The sequence below is a fragment of the Xyrauchen texanus genome, chromosome 5 (genome assembly GCF_025860055.1).
Source record: "Xyrauchen texanus isolate HMW12.3.18 chromosome 5, RBS_HiC_50CHRs, whole genome shotgun sequence".
In the NCBI taxonomy this organism is placed as follows: domain Eukaryota; kingdom Metazoa; phylum Chordata; class Actinopteri; order Cypriniformes; family Catostomidae; genus Xyrauchen; species Xyrauchen texanus.
Window position 1 is genome coordinate 16,538,923 of NC_068280.1, and position 18,925 is coordinate 16,557,847.

Consider the following 18,925-nt stretch of genomic DNA (forward strand, 5'->3'; position numbering starts at 1 on the left):
TGTGATGGACCGGCATCCTGTCCAGGGTGTTTCCCTGCCTTTGGCCCAAGTTAGAAGGGATAGGCTCCAGCACCCCAGCAACCCTACATAGAATAAGTGTAAATAGAAAATGAGACTGCTTTTTGTAACAAACTAATCTTGCCATTGTTAATGTAACAAAACCCAATCTTGCCATTCTAATAGTCTCATGTGAATGAAAAAAGCCCTACCCCCTCTCTAACTGACCAAAAACCTTTTCTACACACAATAATCCAGCCAACTGTAGCGTCTGGAGGAATCAATGAAGGATAATCATGGACTCAGCTATTTTGGGACAAAGGACCCCTGTAAGATCAAGGAAATGGTCTGTGATAGTACAAAAGAACTGTTGACAGAGAACCCTCGTAGTGCTCCCTCGTGGTGCCCCCTCCCCCACACGTGACAACCGCGTGCTTACCATGAGAAAAACCATGTGGAACTTTGAACGTAAAAATGTGTGTGCCTTTCCCATAAAGCCTAAAAGGGCTTATTTTTAATGAAAAATGCTTTAATCCCTGTGTGCTGTGTATGTTTGGTGTTAGATCAAAATTAGTTGAATTGTTTCATTTGTGTAGAAAACTCTGAGGCTTTATATGTAATAGCCTGAGAGTATTTAACCATTTTTAAATGTCACAAATACATTTTTCTTGATATCAAATTAAACCTTACAACTTGCCCTAGATATGAGGTCACCTTAGAATTGTATCCTGCTAGGTTTTCACCATCTTTTGAGTCATTCAGCCCAAAATCTCTTACCGTCATAAACCCAGCCAGAAACATGCAAATGAGCCGTGACGGAACAAAGGAATCATTCTCCTGCCCAAAGAAAGGGGACTTTTACGACCCCCCCCAAAGGAATGCTCAGACTGCTGAAGCTCACTCAATCCTTACTGAGGAGGAGAAATGAACCCCTTTTAATCCTATATATCCTATATATATCCCTGTGATAAATGTATTAACATGTATCTAATGTTCCATCTCATAATTTTCCTAAATGTTGTTTGGTCTATGTTCTCTTGCAAACTCTAATGGGTTAATGTTTCAGACTTTGCATACTATGGTTAACCGAAATCATATGTGTGGCATATTTGGTCTCTATAACTTGGTATTTTGAAGATCAAAATGACTGTGTACATGATATGTCGATAACAACAACATATTAGTATTACAAGAATATTTCCTAGTTTCTTCATTGGCTACCACCCCTCTTAGAACAAAGAGCCATAAACCAAATTCCCGCCTGGAACTCAAACCCTTCTTATTGGTCGAGCCAATGAGAGGTGGGACATGTTTCCTAAGGTTATAAATTGCTTCTCTCTCTCTTGGTTCTCTTCTCTCTTCTTGCTCTCTTAGCCTCTCTTGCTTCCTGCCTCTCTTGCTTTCTGGTTCTCTGAGCCTTGTGCTCTCTTACTCTCTTGGGCCTTCCTGAAAAGTCCTAATGAAGATGATGCTGAACTAGAAGGCCCCCAAGGACTCCCAAGCGTGCACCAGGCTACGGCCTTATCTTTCCATTCACCAAAGATCCTCTGACTCCCACTGGTTCTCTCTCATCAAGACAACATCATCAAAGATCAACTGGAGCCTCAACAAATTGCATCAGGACAGTTTAATTCAAGTGGGACATGCAAGTATCAAACTTAGTCTCATTATTTGATACATTAAGTATCCTCACCCCTTTCTAAAAAGGGCGTGTCAGAACTAATATGATGGTTTGCTCAGGCTGTTGATCTGCTGAATTTCAAACAATGCTATAACTTCTTGCCTTCCTGTATTCTGCTTCAGCCCTCTTTCCCTTGGTAAACTGTATGCATGTATGTATATGTATGTTAGAGTAGTTTAAATGTTTAGTCTAGTTAATAAAGTCTTGTTCATGTCACATGTAAAGTTGTCTGTGTCTCAAGCTCATATCTAAAGTCACTAATCATAGATTTTGACTACTTGCTCTTAATACTTAGTAAGAAAGACATTTCCCATGCCCCGGAAATGTACCTTTCTATTAATTAATTAATTAATTAATAACCAATATTGGGTGTTCACGGGATGAACCGAGTATTTGGTTGTAATGTTAATGTAGCTACATCAAGTTAACCCCATTAACTGATCCAAATATTCATAATCGATTATAACAAGTTATGATTGATTATTAATATTTCATAGAGCTGATTCGCTACATAACAAACACTGCTGAATCTCCATTAAAATGTCATTTTCTGCAGCTAATACAGAAACAAAGCAAAACTCTCAAAAATAAGATGCTCTCATGACAAAAGAACAAGGGGACCCCAGCTCTGCCACTTACCTCTGTCACTAAAGTCATCTACCAGTATGATCTCAGCAATCAGGTAGTTGGGTGTGCGGTTGGTGATGCTGTAGATGGTTCTGAGCAGAGAGGACCAGCCTTCATTATGGAAAGGGATGATAATACTGGTGTTTGGGAGCTTTTCAAGATAAAGCTTCTGTTTACAGCTAAAGACAGAAAAGAAAGAGTGAGACTGAGTGAGAGAGAGAGGCAGGCAAATACTACCAACCCCTTAATGCATTATACTAAATCCTTCATCAGGCCATCAACATTTAATCCACATATTGTGAGACAAACACTCACAGCATTGACTTTAAGCCTCTTCAGAACAAAAATGTGTGAAATATAAAGCATATCGCTTATTGTGCTAGATCTTGCCAAACTGTAAAAGCATTATTTGAAAACCAAGGTACCAATGAGGGCCGCCTCAACGCCGTAGGAAATGGTGATGGAGCTCACATCATAAATCAATGTTTTGAGAGGGCCTTCACTCCCAGCGCTCTCATAAAGCATTCAGAAATCTGCATACTAATTGAGCTCCCACAAAACTGGCACTGGCAGATGACGTGGCACTTTATGGATCACACCGGCCTCTCTAATTCACCACCCTGACAAACTTGACAAGCCAGCCCAAATTTATACACAACTATATAATAATCATTCACTGGGCGCTGTGTGGTTTATTAACATTTACTTACAGTAGATGGGGATGTGAAGAAAACAACACAAAACAAAATAAAAACAGTAAAGAGAAATTAGCAGAACCTTGTGGTGAATGAATGCATCCTGGAGGGGAGCCAGTATCTATAAAAGCCCTGTCTGACCTGTCAGATTATTCTATTTTATAAAATACAGCTCAGGAAGAAAGAGGCAACCATTTGCATAGTAATAGCCAGATAGTGTCATGAAACATGCAACTGTCACATACATTAACCCACATGTCCAGCATAGGTATATAAGAAGAAAATGTATTTGCATGAAAACACGCAGTTGAGGATTTCGGCTACTGTAATTTGTGGGAACAGAAAATTGCTGAGAAATAAAATGCTTTCCCAGTGATGTATCCGTCTGAATGTCAGATACAGTCACCATAAGTTTGTGGTTTTAGATTACTGCCCTTGAGGCCCTCAAAAGCAAATGTTTTGCTTTAGCTGTGAACCAGCAGACCCAATTTCACTGCTGCACTTATCAGATATCACCTAATTAATTGAACTCTGTACACTCAGGAGAAAAACAACTGAATTATCTTTTCAATGGCTGTACTTATAAAAAAAAAAAAAGTTTACAGGGACTTTAAAAGTTTGATTTCAGTAGGACTAAAACAATAATTAGCATTTTTTAAATGTCATGTAAACACTTTAGCCCGACTACTCCAAGTTGGACTGTAGGATTATCCATGAACAAAGCCATTAAATGAACATAACACATTCTACAGATCAAAGAGATCCCCCACAGAGCCATTAGAGAGTCATAAAACTAATCCACGGTGACTAAACTGCTATTAAGACCATCTCTGCAAAGTGGCCTCTGGGTGCAGGGGTCACAAGCAATAAAAGACAGGTAACACACTCCCTGGAATTCCTAAGAAAGACTCAGAACACACTCCGTTTAGTCCTCCGATATAAACCATTTTGCTACACTTAGACTCATCAGATCATGAGACATTGTGATTAGTATCCTGCAAAAAGCAGCTAAAAGGGAATCCATGAACTCAGTACTTGTGATTTAACCCTATAAAATATACACAATATCTAGCCTTGCTAGATAATTCTGAAAATGACTATGGCCTGTGATCACTTTTATAACTGACAAAGTAATGATTATAGCCGATGTACCTTTTAAAATATGTGTAGTGTTTTGTAATCACTTCTAACTAAAAAATAAATGATTATAATCTTTAATCTTGTCAAGGTAACTTTAAGGCTTAAATTGATAATATACCCTGACAATCAGGTTTCTCATAACCTGTAATGTTTTATCCATTTTGTAAAACCAATGAATTAAGCAGTATGATTTGTAACCAGGGATGTTCATGTTTTGTAACTTACACGTATAATATTAATGAAAGAATGTCATATTTAGTATGTAAATGCTTGCTTGTTTGTGTAGAGAATGTTGATGACAATGAATGTCATGTCTCTTGTGCCATTTTCAAGATATAAAAGTTCATGATTAAACATGCACTATTTTGAGCGGGAGTTTGTAAGAACCCTCCACAAAAGGACCATAAATCAACTTTTGAAAAGGACAGCACAGTCAACCATGTGACTCCGGAAAGTAACATATGATTGGCTCAGGACACCTTTGGGGTGCGGCCAATTTAATTCAAAACGTTCCTACCCAAGGAAGAACGTTCTCTCCCCTTTTCTCTTGATCCCTCTCTAATCGGAACTGTCACTTGCTTCTTCCAGATCCTCTGTGCCATGTAGAGTCCAAGGAAAACTTGGGACAATGTCCCGAAGAAGCCTCTCACTTCTCTACTCTACGGTTCACACACCCAACGGGAGTCGTGAGTCTTCCTTGCGGAAGGCCTCGCTTCAAAGTCCACCTCATCATCCATCGAGGCATCTACTATCAATGATCTAACAGAGGTCCAAAACATCGACAGAACGAAGTTTCAACAAAGAGCCAAAGAACCAAGCAACACAAAGAACACCACGCAAGGAAACACAATGACATGCAAGTACATCTCCAGACTTTTGCTCAAAGTGCTGGTTTATTAGTTAAATACTTTGAGTCTAAACCGATTTGCAATTGGATTACACAAAGGAGGATACATTGTTTTTAAGGCATTGTCTACAGATTCTAGATTAAAGTTAATTTTCTCTGTATTAATCATTCATTTTACATTCTGTCACTTTACTCACTGTTGGTACCCGTTTCATGATGTATGTGTTAGATTAGATTTATGGTAGAATAGCAATAAAGTTTGTCTGTATTCAAAGATAATTTGACTGTGGTATGTGTTGATAAATAAACTCATCCATGTTTTTAAAAGATTTCGCTTCAAAGCTGTACCTAAATATTATGTTCAATAAGCCATGAGAATAATATTACTCAAATAAGTGAATTAATCATAATTCCCTTATTAAAGCTAATTCCTTACAATTTAAATCGTGAGAGGATACAACGAGACGTTGTATTACGATTTAATGGTGGAGAATTGTAGTCAGAAAAATAATCTAGTTATTTGTCATTTGTTGACCATGACAAATTCCATTATAAATGCTATATTATTCCTAGCTCACACATACAACATTTCCTACATATAATGGTGGAGGCACATTAATCCATAACTTGAACATCTACATCAACCAAAATCCCTACATGACTAACACAACAAGATAATGCAATTGTATCTCAGTTTCATTCAGTATGTATAGACATTATTGGACCACACTTGGTCTCGACGTTTTACGCATGAATGTTCAGCATCACAATGTTGTATGGTTGGAACTACAGCTCTCTTAGAATCATTGTTCATTTTTAGTTTACTGTGTGGACATAATTTGACTTTGCCGAGGCATCTATATCTTTCATTAAATATATAAATGTCATTCTTTTATGACTTTGACCACGTTTACATGTACTTAAGAAAATTGGTGTTCTGAAATGTCACATAGACACGAATGCAGCCATTTAAAGGGATTGAATGCAATTAAGAAAAAGCACTTTAACACACATTGCTAATGTCAGAGAACACTGCTTATGTGTCCATGTTAACGCATAAGAGAACTTCTAATATGTTTTTGAAGAGTGTGCATGTGAGTATATGCTCAAATGCATCGGGGGAACCCCGATATCTGATGTAAAAGGAAACCTCAGTATTGCACGCATATAGTACACACAGCTTTTGAATCTACAGCAGCTTTCGTGCATTAAACATCTTTTGAACATTATATTTATTGAATTTTAACAAAACAAGCAAGTGATACATTTGACATAAGCTTAATATTTCACAACTTAATCCCCAAAGTAAAAACTAAAAACATCACATAACAGAATAATAAAGACAATATTAAAAAAAAAAAAAAAAACTCGGCAGTCAGCTTTACTTTCTTAATTTCCTTCATAATGTCTTAGAAACTCAGTTAATGGTGACCATATTTCTTCAAAATTTCTTCCCTTTCCTCTAACAATATAAGTGAGTCGTTCCAATACAATACATGATGCCATCTCCTTCACCCACATATGATTTGAGGGTACATCCATTTTCTTCCAGTACAGAGATATTAACCGCCTGGCTTGCAGGAGTCCAAAGTCAATCAGTTTTATTTGTCTGGAGCTAAAAACACAGTTCTCTGGGTATATACCAACACACATATTTTTGCCTCAGCAGGTATGTTTACTCCAACAATCTTTGACAAAGTCTGCATGACTGACTTCCAATATTGATGTAATTTTGGACAGTCCCATACACAGTGAAAAAGAGTACCCTTTCCATCAAAACATTTACTACAGCTATCTGGGATATTAGGTGACCAACGGTTCAGCTTGACCGGAGTTATGTAGGTTCTCATCAACCATTTATATTGGAGGAGTTTTATCCTGGTACTAATTGACTGTTTTTGGGCTTTTAAACATGCAGCTTCCCAGTCTGCCACATTTATCTCCTCTTGGATGTCAGATCTCCATGCATCTAGCTTATCAGCGGTGGATTCCTCATCATGTATTAGTAAAGCTGCATAAAATAAAGAAATATGACCTCTCCTTTCAAGATTTTGCAATATAATATTCTCTAATTTTGACAGTGTTGGTTCAGATTCAATCTGTTTATATTTCGACATAATGTTTAATGTTTAATTTGTAAATGTTTATAAAAATGTTTCTTTGGAATGTTATATGTTTGGCATAACTGCTCAAATGTAAGAAAGTTGCCATCCTTATAGAGGTCTGCCAGCTTCTGTACACCTTTATCCGCCCAGATTTTGAAACCTCCATCAGCTCTTCCTGCCTTAAAACCTGTGTTGCCCCAAATAGGCGAAAAAGGAGAGATGGGAGGAATACTTCCCATATACTGATGGGCCCTATACCAAATATCAATTGTGTTTTTTAAAAAGGGTTTTTTTGTAATTTTTCCCAATTTTTTGGGGCATGCTGAATATAAATACAAATTTAATTTAAGTTTTGTTTCCAATTGTTCAATTTTTATCCATGCTGGGGGTGTCTCAGTTGCAAAGTAGAATATGGCTGAGCGCAGCTGTGCAGACCAGTAATATAATTTAAAATTAGGGAGTTGTAACCCCCCTCTCTCATATGGCATGTACAGCAGTCGAAGCCTTAGTCTAGTTTTTTTATTATTCCAAATGAATATATTAAAGACAGTGTTTAATTCATCAAAAAATTGTTTTGAGAGAGGCAAAGGGAGTGCCTGAAACAAATATAAAAATTTTGGTAATATGCTCATTTTGATCATGTTTATTCTGCCAATCATTGACACGGGCATTACTATCCATTTATTTAAAGACTCCTTTACTTCACTAACCAAAGGATCATAATTAATTGGTACAATGGTTTTAATGTCTGGAGTAATTTTAACACCAAGATACACAAATCCCTCTTTTGCATTGATAAACGGGGTCTGTATGACTGGGTTTAGCCTCTCGTCCCTGTTCAAAAATAGAATAGAAGATTTTGAATCATTTATTTCATAACCAGAAAATCGACCAAATAGCTCCATTTGTTGCATTAAATTTGGGACACTGATGGACAGCTTTGTCAAAAAAAAACTATCAGAACATCAGCATATAGGGCCAATATATGCTCCTGATCTCCTAACTGGATGCCAAATATATCAGTTCGCATTCTTATCTTCATTGCCAAGGGTTCCATAGCCAAAATAAATAACATTGGAGATAACGGGCATCCCTGGTGAGTGGAACGTTCCAATGTGAAAGGTTTAGAGACTATGTTGTTTGTCAAGACACTGGCTTTAGGATTTGTATACAAAAGTTTAACCCATTTGAGAAAGTTAAATCCAAATCCATACCTCAGAAGAACGTTAAACAAGTATGACCACTCTATTCTGTCAAAGGCCTGACGGGCATCAAGTGATAATAAAGCCGTATCTTTAGCATAAAATTTCTCATGAATTACATTCAAAACTCTTCTTATATTATGAAACCCTTGACGTTTTGGTACAAAGCCATTTTGATCGTTATGAACTAGGTGTGAGATAAAGGGGTCTAATCTTTTTGCTAAAACTTTACAAAGTATTTTAGTGTCATCCCCCATCAAACTTATTGGTCTGAATGATGAGCATTCTGCAGGAGGTTTACCTGGTTTTAATATCAAAGTGATCATAGCCCGTCTTAGAGTGGGTGGGAGAACCTCATTTTTAAATGCTTCTTCATACATGTTAAAAAGTGGAACTATTATTTTTTTCTTTGAAAGTTTTGTAGAATTCAATCGTAAATCCGTCTAGCCCAGGGGCTTTACCACTGTTGATACTTTGTATGGCCTGTGATATCTCTTCAATACTTAAATTCCTTTCCAACTCTTGTTGTGTGTCTTCTGTGAGTGTCTGGAACTGAAGTTGGTCCAAGAATATGTCTTGTTCCTCCGAGGTATGGCAACAATCAGATCTATACAAATTTTCATAAAATTGTCTAAAACTATTCAGATGGGTCTACTGTTACCTCACCCGAGGAGGTCTTTATACTATTAATTGCTCTTTCGCTCTGTGTTTTCTTTATTTTCCATGCCAAGAGCTTCCCCGCTTTCTCACCTTGGTCATAATAAGATTGCTTTAACCACATTAAACTTTTTGCTGCTGCATCAGAAGACAATTTATTATATTCAGTTCTCAAACGTAATAATTCACTTTGTTTTATTGGGTCATCACTAGCATTTAAGTCTAATTCCAAAGATTTAATTTGCCTATCCAAGATTTCCATTTGCTTTTGTTGTTGTTTATTCTTCGTACTCGTATAGCTAAGGATTTCACCTCGAATACATGCTTTAAATCCTTCCCATCTCATTGCGGCACAAGTTTGATCTGTATTTAACTCAAAGTAATTATCTATTTTCTCCCCTATAAATTTAACAAAGTTTGAGTTCTGTAGCCATCTTGCTTGAAACCCCCAACGGAACTGTTTGTGGGTAAAGTTGTCCATGTAAACATTCAGTGAGATAGCTGCATGAACACTGATCACTATGCTATCATACTGACATTGTTTGATCCTTGATAAAAGTTCCCTTGAGATGTGCATTAAACATCTTTCTGTAGTATGTGTAAATGAGCTATTATAATTTGATACCCACAGAAGTTATTACTCCACTCTAGATTGTTGAAACAATGTGGTTGAATAATGGATAAGTAACATAGTTACTATGGTTTTGGGAAAAAGTTGTGACTAGCTAGTTAATTTCTCCAATGATGCATCGTGCTATGGTGTTTAAGCAGTAAGTTACATAGTTGTATGTGAAACGCACCCCTGGCCAACGCATTGCTGTTTTGTTGTTCTTGTTCGGTTAGCTAAACTTGAGCTACAAATGAGGGATGCTCTCCATATTTCTTTTCTGAACTACAATAAAAAGTGAAAAGAAGTCAACTGTGTCATGTGTCGATTACATATTATTTATTATAACAATTTGACAGTAACGGTTACATTTAAACATACAGCTATACCATTTTTCCATCAATCTCTAACTTTCATTTCTTAGTTTATTGCTGTTTAAGTATTGTTTGTTTTGTTTGTTTTTCTTCTCATATGAAGTTATGTAGTATGTTTCTAAAAATCGTAAACGGACATGCTGGCTTTCACACTGAGACACTTATTCACATTCAGTCTGTTGGCAGGTTCCACACTGAGCGCCACAAGCTTTAATATGGGATGTAAATAAAAGCCCTGCACCAAGCTTTCACCGGAACACTGTCTGAAGCGCTTGAAAGGGGTTTAAAATGTAAACTTAACATCAAACAGCAGAGTGCAAAAAAAAAATTATTTTCATCAAGATGACATAGTAATGATCATTTAAAATGTTAATGTACTTACAGTAGAACATGTTTGAAGATTACATGTAAAAATGTCACATTCATTCACTTTCTAAAATCCTGGAAACTTGGCAAGACAGCAGCATATTCTTAAAATGGACCTGTCACCTGTTCGGGCAAAATAAATGATATTTTAGTTATTGACAAGTCTGTAAGAAATATGTCTACCTCCAGACATCGACTATTTGGTGTAAGACTTATACAGAGATTTGTTCTTGCCAAGGGAAAATCTATGTCAGCGAAGACATCCGAGAGAAGCTAATGGTGCAGAGCCTTATGAGAACAATTAATGATCAATACATCACAGAGCTCATTTAAATAGAAGTGTAAAACCAGACCACCTTCTCCAAATCCAGCCAAATGAATGGACTGTGAACATTACTAATGTGTCTCTTTTCGGCTTCATGCTCTAATAATGACGGTCAGGAAAGGAGCACTAAAACCTTGTAACTTGTGCTTAATAATGTTCTTAAATCATGTCCTAACCAGGCAAAACGCGATAAAAGCTATCTCTTCAACGGGATCTATGTTTTTGTTTTAACCAGCCACGATCGTGACATGGATTTTTGTTTGAGGCAACATTTCAAAGCATTAGGCTAAATAAGGTATGTAATTTGAGCAAACAAATAATAATGCCGGCTCTCCCTTCTTACTACCTGCTTTTTATGTCATCTGACAGCAAATGTTAAACAAACAAAAGCCTAAAAATCACTTGGCTGATTAATTCTAATTAGATACATTTCTCATTTAGAGGACAAAATCTTAATTAAAACATTGTGTAAATGTGGCCTGCCACAGATCGTTAAAATGCTGATGTCTTGCTCAAGCTGTGCAGCTTTGCAGGGTGGAATATGTGAACATGCTGTGAGAATCAGCTCTACTCACTTTGGATGTCTGATGTCAGGAAGGGAGCGGTCCAGAGCGATATTGTTGCTGACGTAGATGTTGAAGCCATTCTCTTTGTACACTGAGTCATCACACTCGTCCTCTGCGAGAGGGAATGGTTTCCCATGCTCCCCTTTCCCTGAAACAGATCCGGTCTAACATCAGCGACCATACCGTGCACAGTAAGGATGTTGGCAAGGTGAGCAAGTGTGTCCTAACAATGACACATATCATCATTCCACAGATGGAAAGTACTGCTGTGAGAGCTGACAGTTTATTTTGTTTTTTTTCAGACTGAACAACTTAACTGAGGAACTTGGCCCTTCCCAGACCAGCGCTACTCCAAGAAATCTCAAAATGCTGACTGAGTTGCTGGCTCATACAATCATATATTCAGCCTGTCTGTAACTCCCCTGCACAGTAGGCATGACAAGCTCACTTCAGCTGCATGTCTACCATAGTTGATGGACAGCCCACCTCTCATTATTTAAAGGAATAGTTAGCTAAAAAATGAAAATTCACACACATGTTGTTCCATATGACTTTGTGTCTATGTGGAACACAAAAGGAGATGCAAGGCAGAAAGCTAGTCACCATTCACTTTCATAAAGAAAGTAAATGGTGTCTGTGGCTCTCAGGCTTAAGACTCACCTCTTCCAACGATATTTGCACTGCCTTGTTTAATTGCATTAGTTTTATTGTGTATCTGTATTAGGTTAATTGGTAATCATTAGTAGTGTTTGTGTGCTGTATATACAAGAAGCACTTCTTTTCTATTTCACGAGTCCATGAGAGAAGCTTGTTCACAGCGGCACGTATTCACGTGACAACATGTTTTGTTTTTTAACGCTAAACGCGATCACCTGTGAGCAAGCTTCTCTCGTAGCGCAGAACGTATGTCAAGATATTCACTGAAATATTACTTCAAATTCGGGGTTCTCAACTAAACTTACTGTATAACTTCAGAAGACTTGGACACAAAAGTTGCATGGACTACTTTTATGATATTTTTGGGTGTTTTTTTAAGTGCAAGAAAAACTTGTGAACATTTATTTTAATTAACCCCATTTCCACAGGAAAAGAAAACATGTTTCGAATGTCATGAGCGTGAGTAGATGATGACAGAAATTAAATTTTTTGCATGAATTATCCCTTAAAAATGCTAAAATAAGCACAGACTGAAGTAAAGTACACAACATTGATTTTTGAGATGAGATTTTGATTACACATTAGAATTAGCAATTCTACTTTGAATGGTTTTCTTATGTCCTGAGTAGGTAATGCAGGAGCTGTGCAACTAATATCTCCCTGAGAACATCTGCTCACCTGAATCATTAAATACCATTTGTAAACATTTTACAATGTTTAAATGCCAAATGGATACTTTAATATAGCATGCTTCCCTACAGCTCTACAGTGCATACACACATTTTCAAAACATAGCCTTTCCAGACATACATGTTTTTTTTTTTTTTTCAACTGGATAAGCCCTCAAAACATTGTTAACAACTGCTGGGACATCGATATGACTACTTTCCCTGCTGTATGCTTTCAGAAAGCATATAACTGCATTTCCATCAAAGGATATTTTGCGAAAAAAGATTCAGCGCATCAAAATAAAGCTGAAGTAAACGCAAATTATTGCTAAAATTTCACAAGTGTCAACATAACATTTTTCAGTTTAACTCTAGTGCATAAACTCTAAGTCGATACATCAAATGTCACCAAAAAATTCTTTGGAAACACTTTTTGTTGAGAAAATTAGCATTAACGCAAAAATGTTGTATAACATGACAGAATTTACCCCAATCGTTGGCCTGTGTTAATCATGACGACAAGGTATACATCATTGAAAGCCAATTTATTGTAGCCAACGTAATTATGGATTGATCTTAACTGCATAGCACAGATCCGATGCTGCAAACATGACACTTCCAGGAGTGCCAACACAAATATCTCCCATCATGCACATCAACAAGCGCACGGACCACTTTTTGTGATTAATTTAATCGCGGTAGCCATCCGTTTATTTAAGTTGCTTTTCCATATATAATTTCCATTCATAAAGATGTTTTAAATTAAATATAAATAAATAAACAATACTAGGAGAAAAGCATCAGTGTGCTTTTTTGGAACATTAACATAACCCAATTCCATAGAATTATTGTTTAGCTTACTTTTGAAAAATTTCCGGCAAAATTCCCTGTTTTAAATTAAATAAATTAGCCTACCAAATGAATAAAGCATTACTCTAAAAAAAATAATTACCAAATGAAAAAAAACTAAACATTTTGGACCTATATATGTCTTTTCTTTACACAAACTTAAATTAGTTTTACCCTGTTCTGAAGATGAAAAAGTCAGCTGAATAACATGCTCAGAATGTTCTGTACTTTTTTTAAGAATATAAACTATCAGAACTATTTGTCCAATGTTGAGTTTGCTTTCAGAAAACAAGCTTTGGAACTTTTTAAAACTTTTAAATATTTAAAATCTAACCCTCTTTACCTTTGATCACATTTAAGGAGCTTCTTCAGAAAATGTAAATTGCATTACGATGCTAAAATTAATTTTAGATGACAATCTAGTTCAGTTGGTCATTAAAAGTGTCTGGACAAATATGCGGAACATAATGCATTTGTGATGGCAATATGCTTAGATTAGATGATTGTTAAAAATAGCCTATAGAATATCAGGAATGTATCATATGTAAACCTTAATATTACACCGCATCAATCTTTCTTTAATAGTAGCAGTGCACACAGCATATACACATCGATGAATGGTACATATACTAAGACTGAAATATTCCCCACAACTTGGTGCAGGTTGCCAGCTTGAAAAGGGCCATGATGATTCGCTTTCAGGTCAAAACCGGTGGCAACCTACAATAGGTGCAACATCAGAAGCAATATCAGAAGGGCAACAGCCCCCTTTTGATTGCAATTCCGTCTTCTGATTGCTTTTATTTGAAAAAATAAAATGACAGGAAGCTGTCTAATTTCAATGAACTGTCTCAATACTCTCCTCATTTTACCAAAACTTTGGAGGATAAAAAATTAGGGACATCTGGGAGGCGAAAGGTACACAATTAGCAATAAACACTCATTTCTGTATGGAAACGGCTTAAGGACAGATTTCTTTTGCGATATCCAACACTTATGCAACAAATTTTTTTTTTATGCATGACGCCATCATGCGCACCATTTTTAGCAATAAAAGGCCATTTGAATGGAACAAGCAGAACACGGCAAATTTACTGTAAAATAGCTCAAGGATGGGCAAGGAGGAGGCGAGAACCGGCTTGTCAATATAAATGATAATTTAATGAAAACTTAAACCAAAACACATAAACAAACACACACGACGGACATGCCCATAATTCTCTCTCTCTCGAACCATCGTCACCGGCCGCCTTTATCCCTCGCGCGCCTCATCAGGCCGATTGGGGACCGGGTGCGCGATATTCTGATCGGCCGCGCCCCCCCTCCGCTCCACACTCCTCCCGGCGTTATCTCAGGCCGGGGTGCCACCGGCATGACGTACACCTCCCCCATCCCTGGGGCGGGGTGTATCTTGCGTCCCGCGTGGTCATCCCCGCCTTCCTCACCCTGGGAGGAGAGGAGGGAGAAAAAAAAACAAACAAACAATAAAATAGGCGAGGGAAAAGGCCAACACGGTGCGAAAGGGAGAGAGAGAGGAGAGAGAGAAAAAACTCACTCACCGGTTCTCCGATGTACCGTCGCGTGGTCCTCGAACACTCCTCAACACTCAGGCGGACGACAGCCGCTCCAACCCCGGGCAAACCGGTGACACCTTCGACCCCCAGCGGGCAGAACGCGCCTCCGCTTTTCTGGCGGCAAATGGGGACACTCCTCCGCCCCTGGCAGCGGCTCTACCGCTCCGGGCGGTCGGAGAGATTATTCCCTCCTCCCCTCGCGGACGGCAGTCTCCCTCGACCCCTCCGCGTCTCGGGGGACGGCAGGGCACTCCTCCGCCCCCGGCAGCGGCTCCCTCGCTCCAGGCAGTCGGGTTATCCAGTCCCCATTTGCCCCGCGGACGACGGCCGTTCCCGCATCCGGGCGGTCGGGCTACTCCGTCACCCGGAAGATGGCAGCGGCGCTCCCCAGGGTGGACGGCAGTGTCGAGGACTCTGCGACGGGCATCCCTCCTCCTTCCCGGGTTTCGGCACCAATGTAAAATAGCTCAAGGATGGGCAAGGAGGAGGCAAGAACCGGCTTGTCAATATAAATGATAATTTAATGAAAACTTAAACCAAAACACATAAACAAACACACACGACGGACATGCCCATAATTCTCTCTCTCTCGAACCATCGTCACCGGCCACCTTTATCCCTCGCGCGCCTCATCAGGCCGATTGGGGACCGGGCGCGCGATATTCTGATCGGCCGCGCCCCCCCTCCGCTCCACATTTACCAAACTTTTTTTTTTGCATTTTCACTTTGTTGATAACAAAATAGCTCAAAAAGTGGATGGAAACTAAGCTTATAGAATGCAATTGCAAAATTTTTCAAAATTAGTTTAGCAAAGTCTGAAATGTGTTTTATCCTTAATAGCCTATAGGTAATGCAGTTCTGAATTGACTAGGAGTTAATGGACTCATTACATTTATTAATATAAACTAATATTTCACATATGTGCCAAACAGCCGTACTACACGTTTACCTGCAAATTCAATTTAACTGATCAAAATGTTAATAACTTCTCTTGCTGTTTTTTAAAGAAATGTTTTGTGTCTTAAAATAGCATATATAGAGGGTGGAAAATGTTAAAATATGTTGCCTGCTTTGATTTTCATTTTATAATCCTATAAGAATTTCTCCATGACAGGCTGAAGTCAAAACCAAGCCACCATCCTGTAATTAATGCATTCTGACAGATCTTTTGTATGATCTTCTTAACACAACATGTGCAAAAACATGTGCACAATTTTCACAAACAAAACCACCCATGAGGGGATATTTGCCTTTATATTATTTAAACTGTAATTCTACTAAAATTATTAACAACACACTAATTAATCTAATACAATGTTCCCAAATGATGTCATAATTTACATATATTCTTTTGCCAAATGTGCTAATTAGGACCATTCATACAATAATACAGATAGAGATAATTGTGGGTCTGAGTGTGTATGTTCTGACTATACAGCATATGTAAGCGTTATTCGATAAATACACCCCTTAGCACATTTTTAGTGCAGTCATCTCTCCATGTGCATATTTATGATAGCCTCACAGCTGCCACTCAGGCATTTTGTAGCATGATAACAGTTACAGAAAGCGTTTAAATCATAATGCAAAGTTACAGATTTTAATACTCCCACACAGCAGCACTTTGTGTAACCGTGTTCATGTTTTTGCCTTTTAAAAGCATTGTAAAACAGTTTTATAAAAGTTTATGATTGTTCAGAACTTTCCGGGCAAAGCATCAGAAATTCACCACAGATTTAATGGATGCATTTGCACGCTTACCTAATCTGCATAATTCCTTAAGTGAATCGGGAACTAAACCAGTGCAGACATTTTGTGCAAAGAAACTGTGTTTTTACCGGGTGTAATTTATTCTTAGTGAATTCCTACCCAAGTCTTCTGTCACAAGTCCAAGTCAAATCTCTAATCTCTTTGGGTAATATTTTTTTTCTTTTTTTTTTTTATATGGCATGTCAGTTTTATTAACCCAGTTGTAAGATTTATTAAATTCCATAAATGAAAAATTTATTATTTTATACATTTGTTATATCTAAACTGTGTTGTGGAATTCAGATAAAATATTTCTAAAGACTTGATTTTCACGAGTCTCTGATCTGGAGTCTCAAAATCAATGTCATGGTCTAAAGCTGGGTTCACATTTGCCACAATTTAGCCATCTGAACAAATCTCAGGGATCATAAAAGATTCTGGAATCAAATCACACACTCTGACAAGCAACAATAGTAAAGGACTGTAAAATATTGTGCCGATTGTCAAATAAGTCAAAAGTCCCAGACTTGAGTTCCATTTTATAGATAAGGTATTGATAAAAGTAAAAAAAAAAAAAAAATGTTCCGTGGATGTTGATTCCTGCTCTTTCATTTTAAAAGCAAATTAAGGAACAGAACTTTATTGGCCATTAATTGTATGCTTCAGCAGAAATCAAAATAAAAAATTGAGATTGCCCACATCTATTTGCAATGTAATTTGTTATTCCTGTCAGACTAGATCTGGGCAGATCCATTATTCTTCTCAGGGATTTATGTACCAGAATCTCCAATGAACTAGGCTCATGAAAAATTAACAAGAGGATTTTTATAATGGAGGATGCTATCATAAGATTTGTCACCAACAGATGGTGCACACTGAAAGCCCTCAGATAGAATAGTGCAGCATGCTCCAACGTGACGGGTCAACACGGAAAAGTTGGACCATGTGGGCCATATGCAGAAGGATGTGGTCCTGCCTTCAGGTGCCAGCAAAGCCATCCTCCCTCTAATCTGACAAATCAATCAGATTAATACAGTGACTTCATTTCATTCCAAATACCCATAAAACAAGCCTCCTTATGGGTGCCTCTTCCTGATTAAGTGTGCCTTTTGATATGTTTATCTGCTGCCATAGAACTTTGACCAAAAGGACACATTTGTTTGCTTTCCTGAGTACATGCATTTAGCTTTGTAGATTTAGGGTATTCTTTATGTGTTGGTGGTTAAATATAATTTTGAGTGTAGAAGCAGAGTAATGTCAAAATTAATTCACCCGAAAAGCAATACAGGCACTTAAAAGATTAATTTTAAAAATATAGTTTATGTGCAGCTCTGCTAAGGCAGCACAATAGCATTTATATTGAAATAAAACACCATGTGGATTTCATTGGATTGCTGCATCTGTAGCATAATCACATGGAGAAATAAGACATGGTTTTATGTCTTGCAAAATACTGACAGTGTTTCTTTGGTGTAATAAGTGGTGACGATCAATCCATGTCAGTTATTGACTTGAACTGTAATTGAAATTGTAGCCAAGTCTGTGAATTTGGCACAATTTGCTTGGGCAAACATACAAATCTCTTAAGGACCTTGGACAAAAAACATTGGATCCAATAAACTCCCAAGAGCCATTTATTTCCTTAACTGCTGAGGACCAAATGCAGCAAAAATTTTACATAACAAAATACACTCTTACATTATTAACCTACCGTAAATTAAACTGGATCAATAAAGTCCCTTTAGCAACAGTGGCGACCAAATGATTTACAGAGACTGCATGTCAGGGATTCTAAAATAATGTCCTACCCCAAATGAAGGCCATAAAGAAAACCGCATCATCATCAAATCATCCCTCTTTTGCCAGGATGATTTCCTTTAAGCTGTGATAATATGATGTTTCCATATGCTTAATGCAAATTTTGAAATATTCTGTTAAGTCACTAGATTTGGTGCCCATACCAACACGTAGTCCATCTCGCCGGATGCTCTCGTTATCGTGCCAATCTCTTCTTTTCAAACCGTCTGTCCAGGTATAAATGTGACCATCATTTAAACCCAGTGAGAAGCCCTGTGGAAACAGAGACACTTTGTCAAAACAGATATACAGTGGGGTCTAATAGTCTGAGATGACATTGACAACATTTTCATACCTGTATATAAAAGTTTTAGGATATTTAAATTTTTAAAGATATAAAACTGATGATAATTCTGCACACTTTCAAGGTCACTAAACAAAT

General features: G+C 37.6%; 1 protein-coding gene across 2 annotated transcripts in view; it reads right to left on the reverse strand.

The window, feature by feature from the left end:
• The window catches only part of galntl6 (polypeptide N-acetylgalactosaminyltransferase like 6), a 341,726-nt gene that overhangs the window by 237,489 nt on the left and 85,312 nt on the right, over window positions 1–18,925 (reverse strand). For both annotated transcript variants that reach the window (XM_052126394.1, XM_052126395.1), the window contains exons 3-5: window positions 18,648–18,756; window positions 11,199–11,337; window positions 2,318–2,484 (exon numbers count right to left, since the gene is read on the reverse strand). In XM_052126394.1, the coding sequence (XP_051982354.1) occupies window positions 2,318–2,484; window positions 11,199–11,337; window positions 18,648–18,756 (415 nt within the window). The remainder of the gene's footprint in view (window positions 1–2,317; window positions 2,485–11,198; window positions 11,338–18,647; window positions 18,757–18,925) is intronic.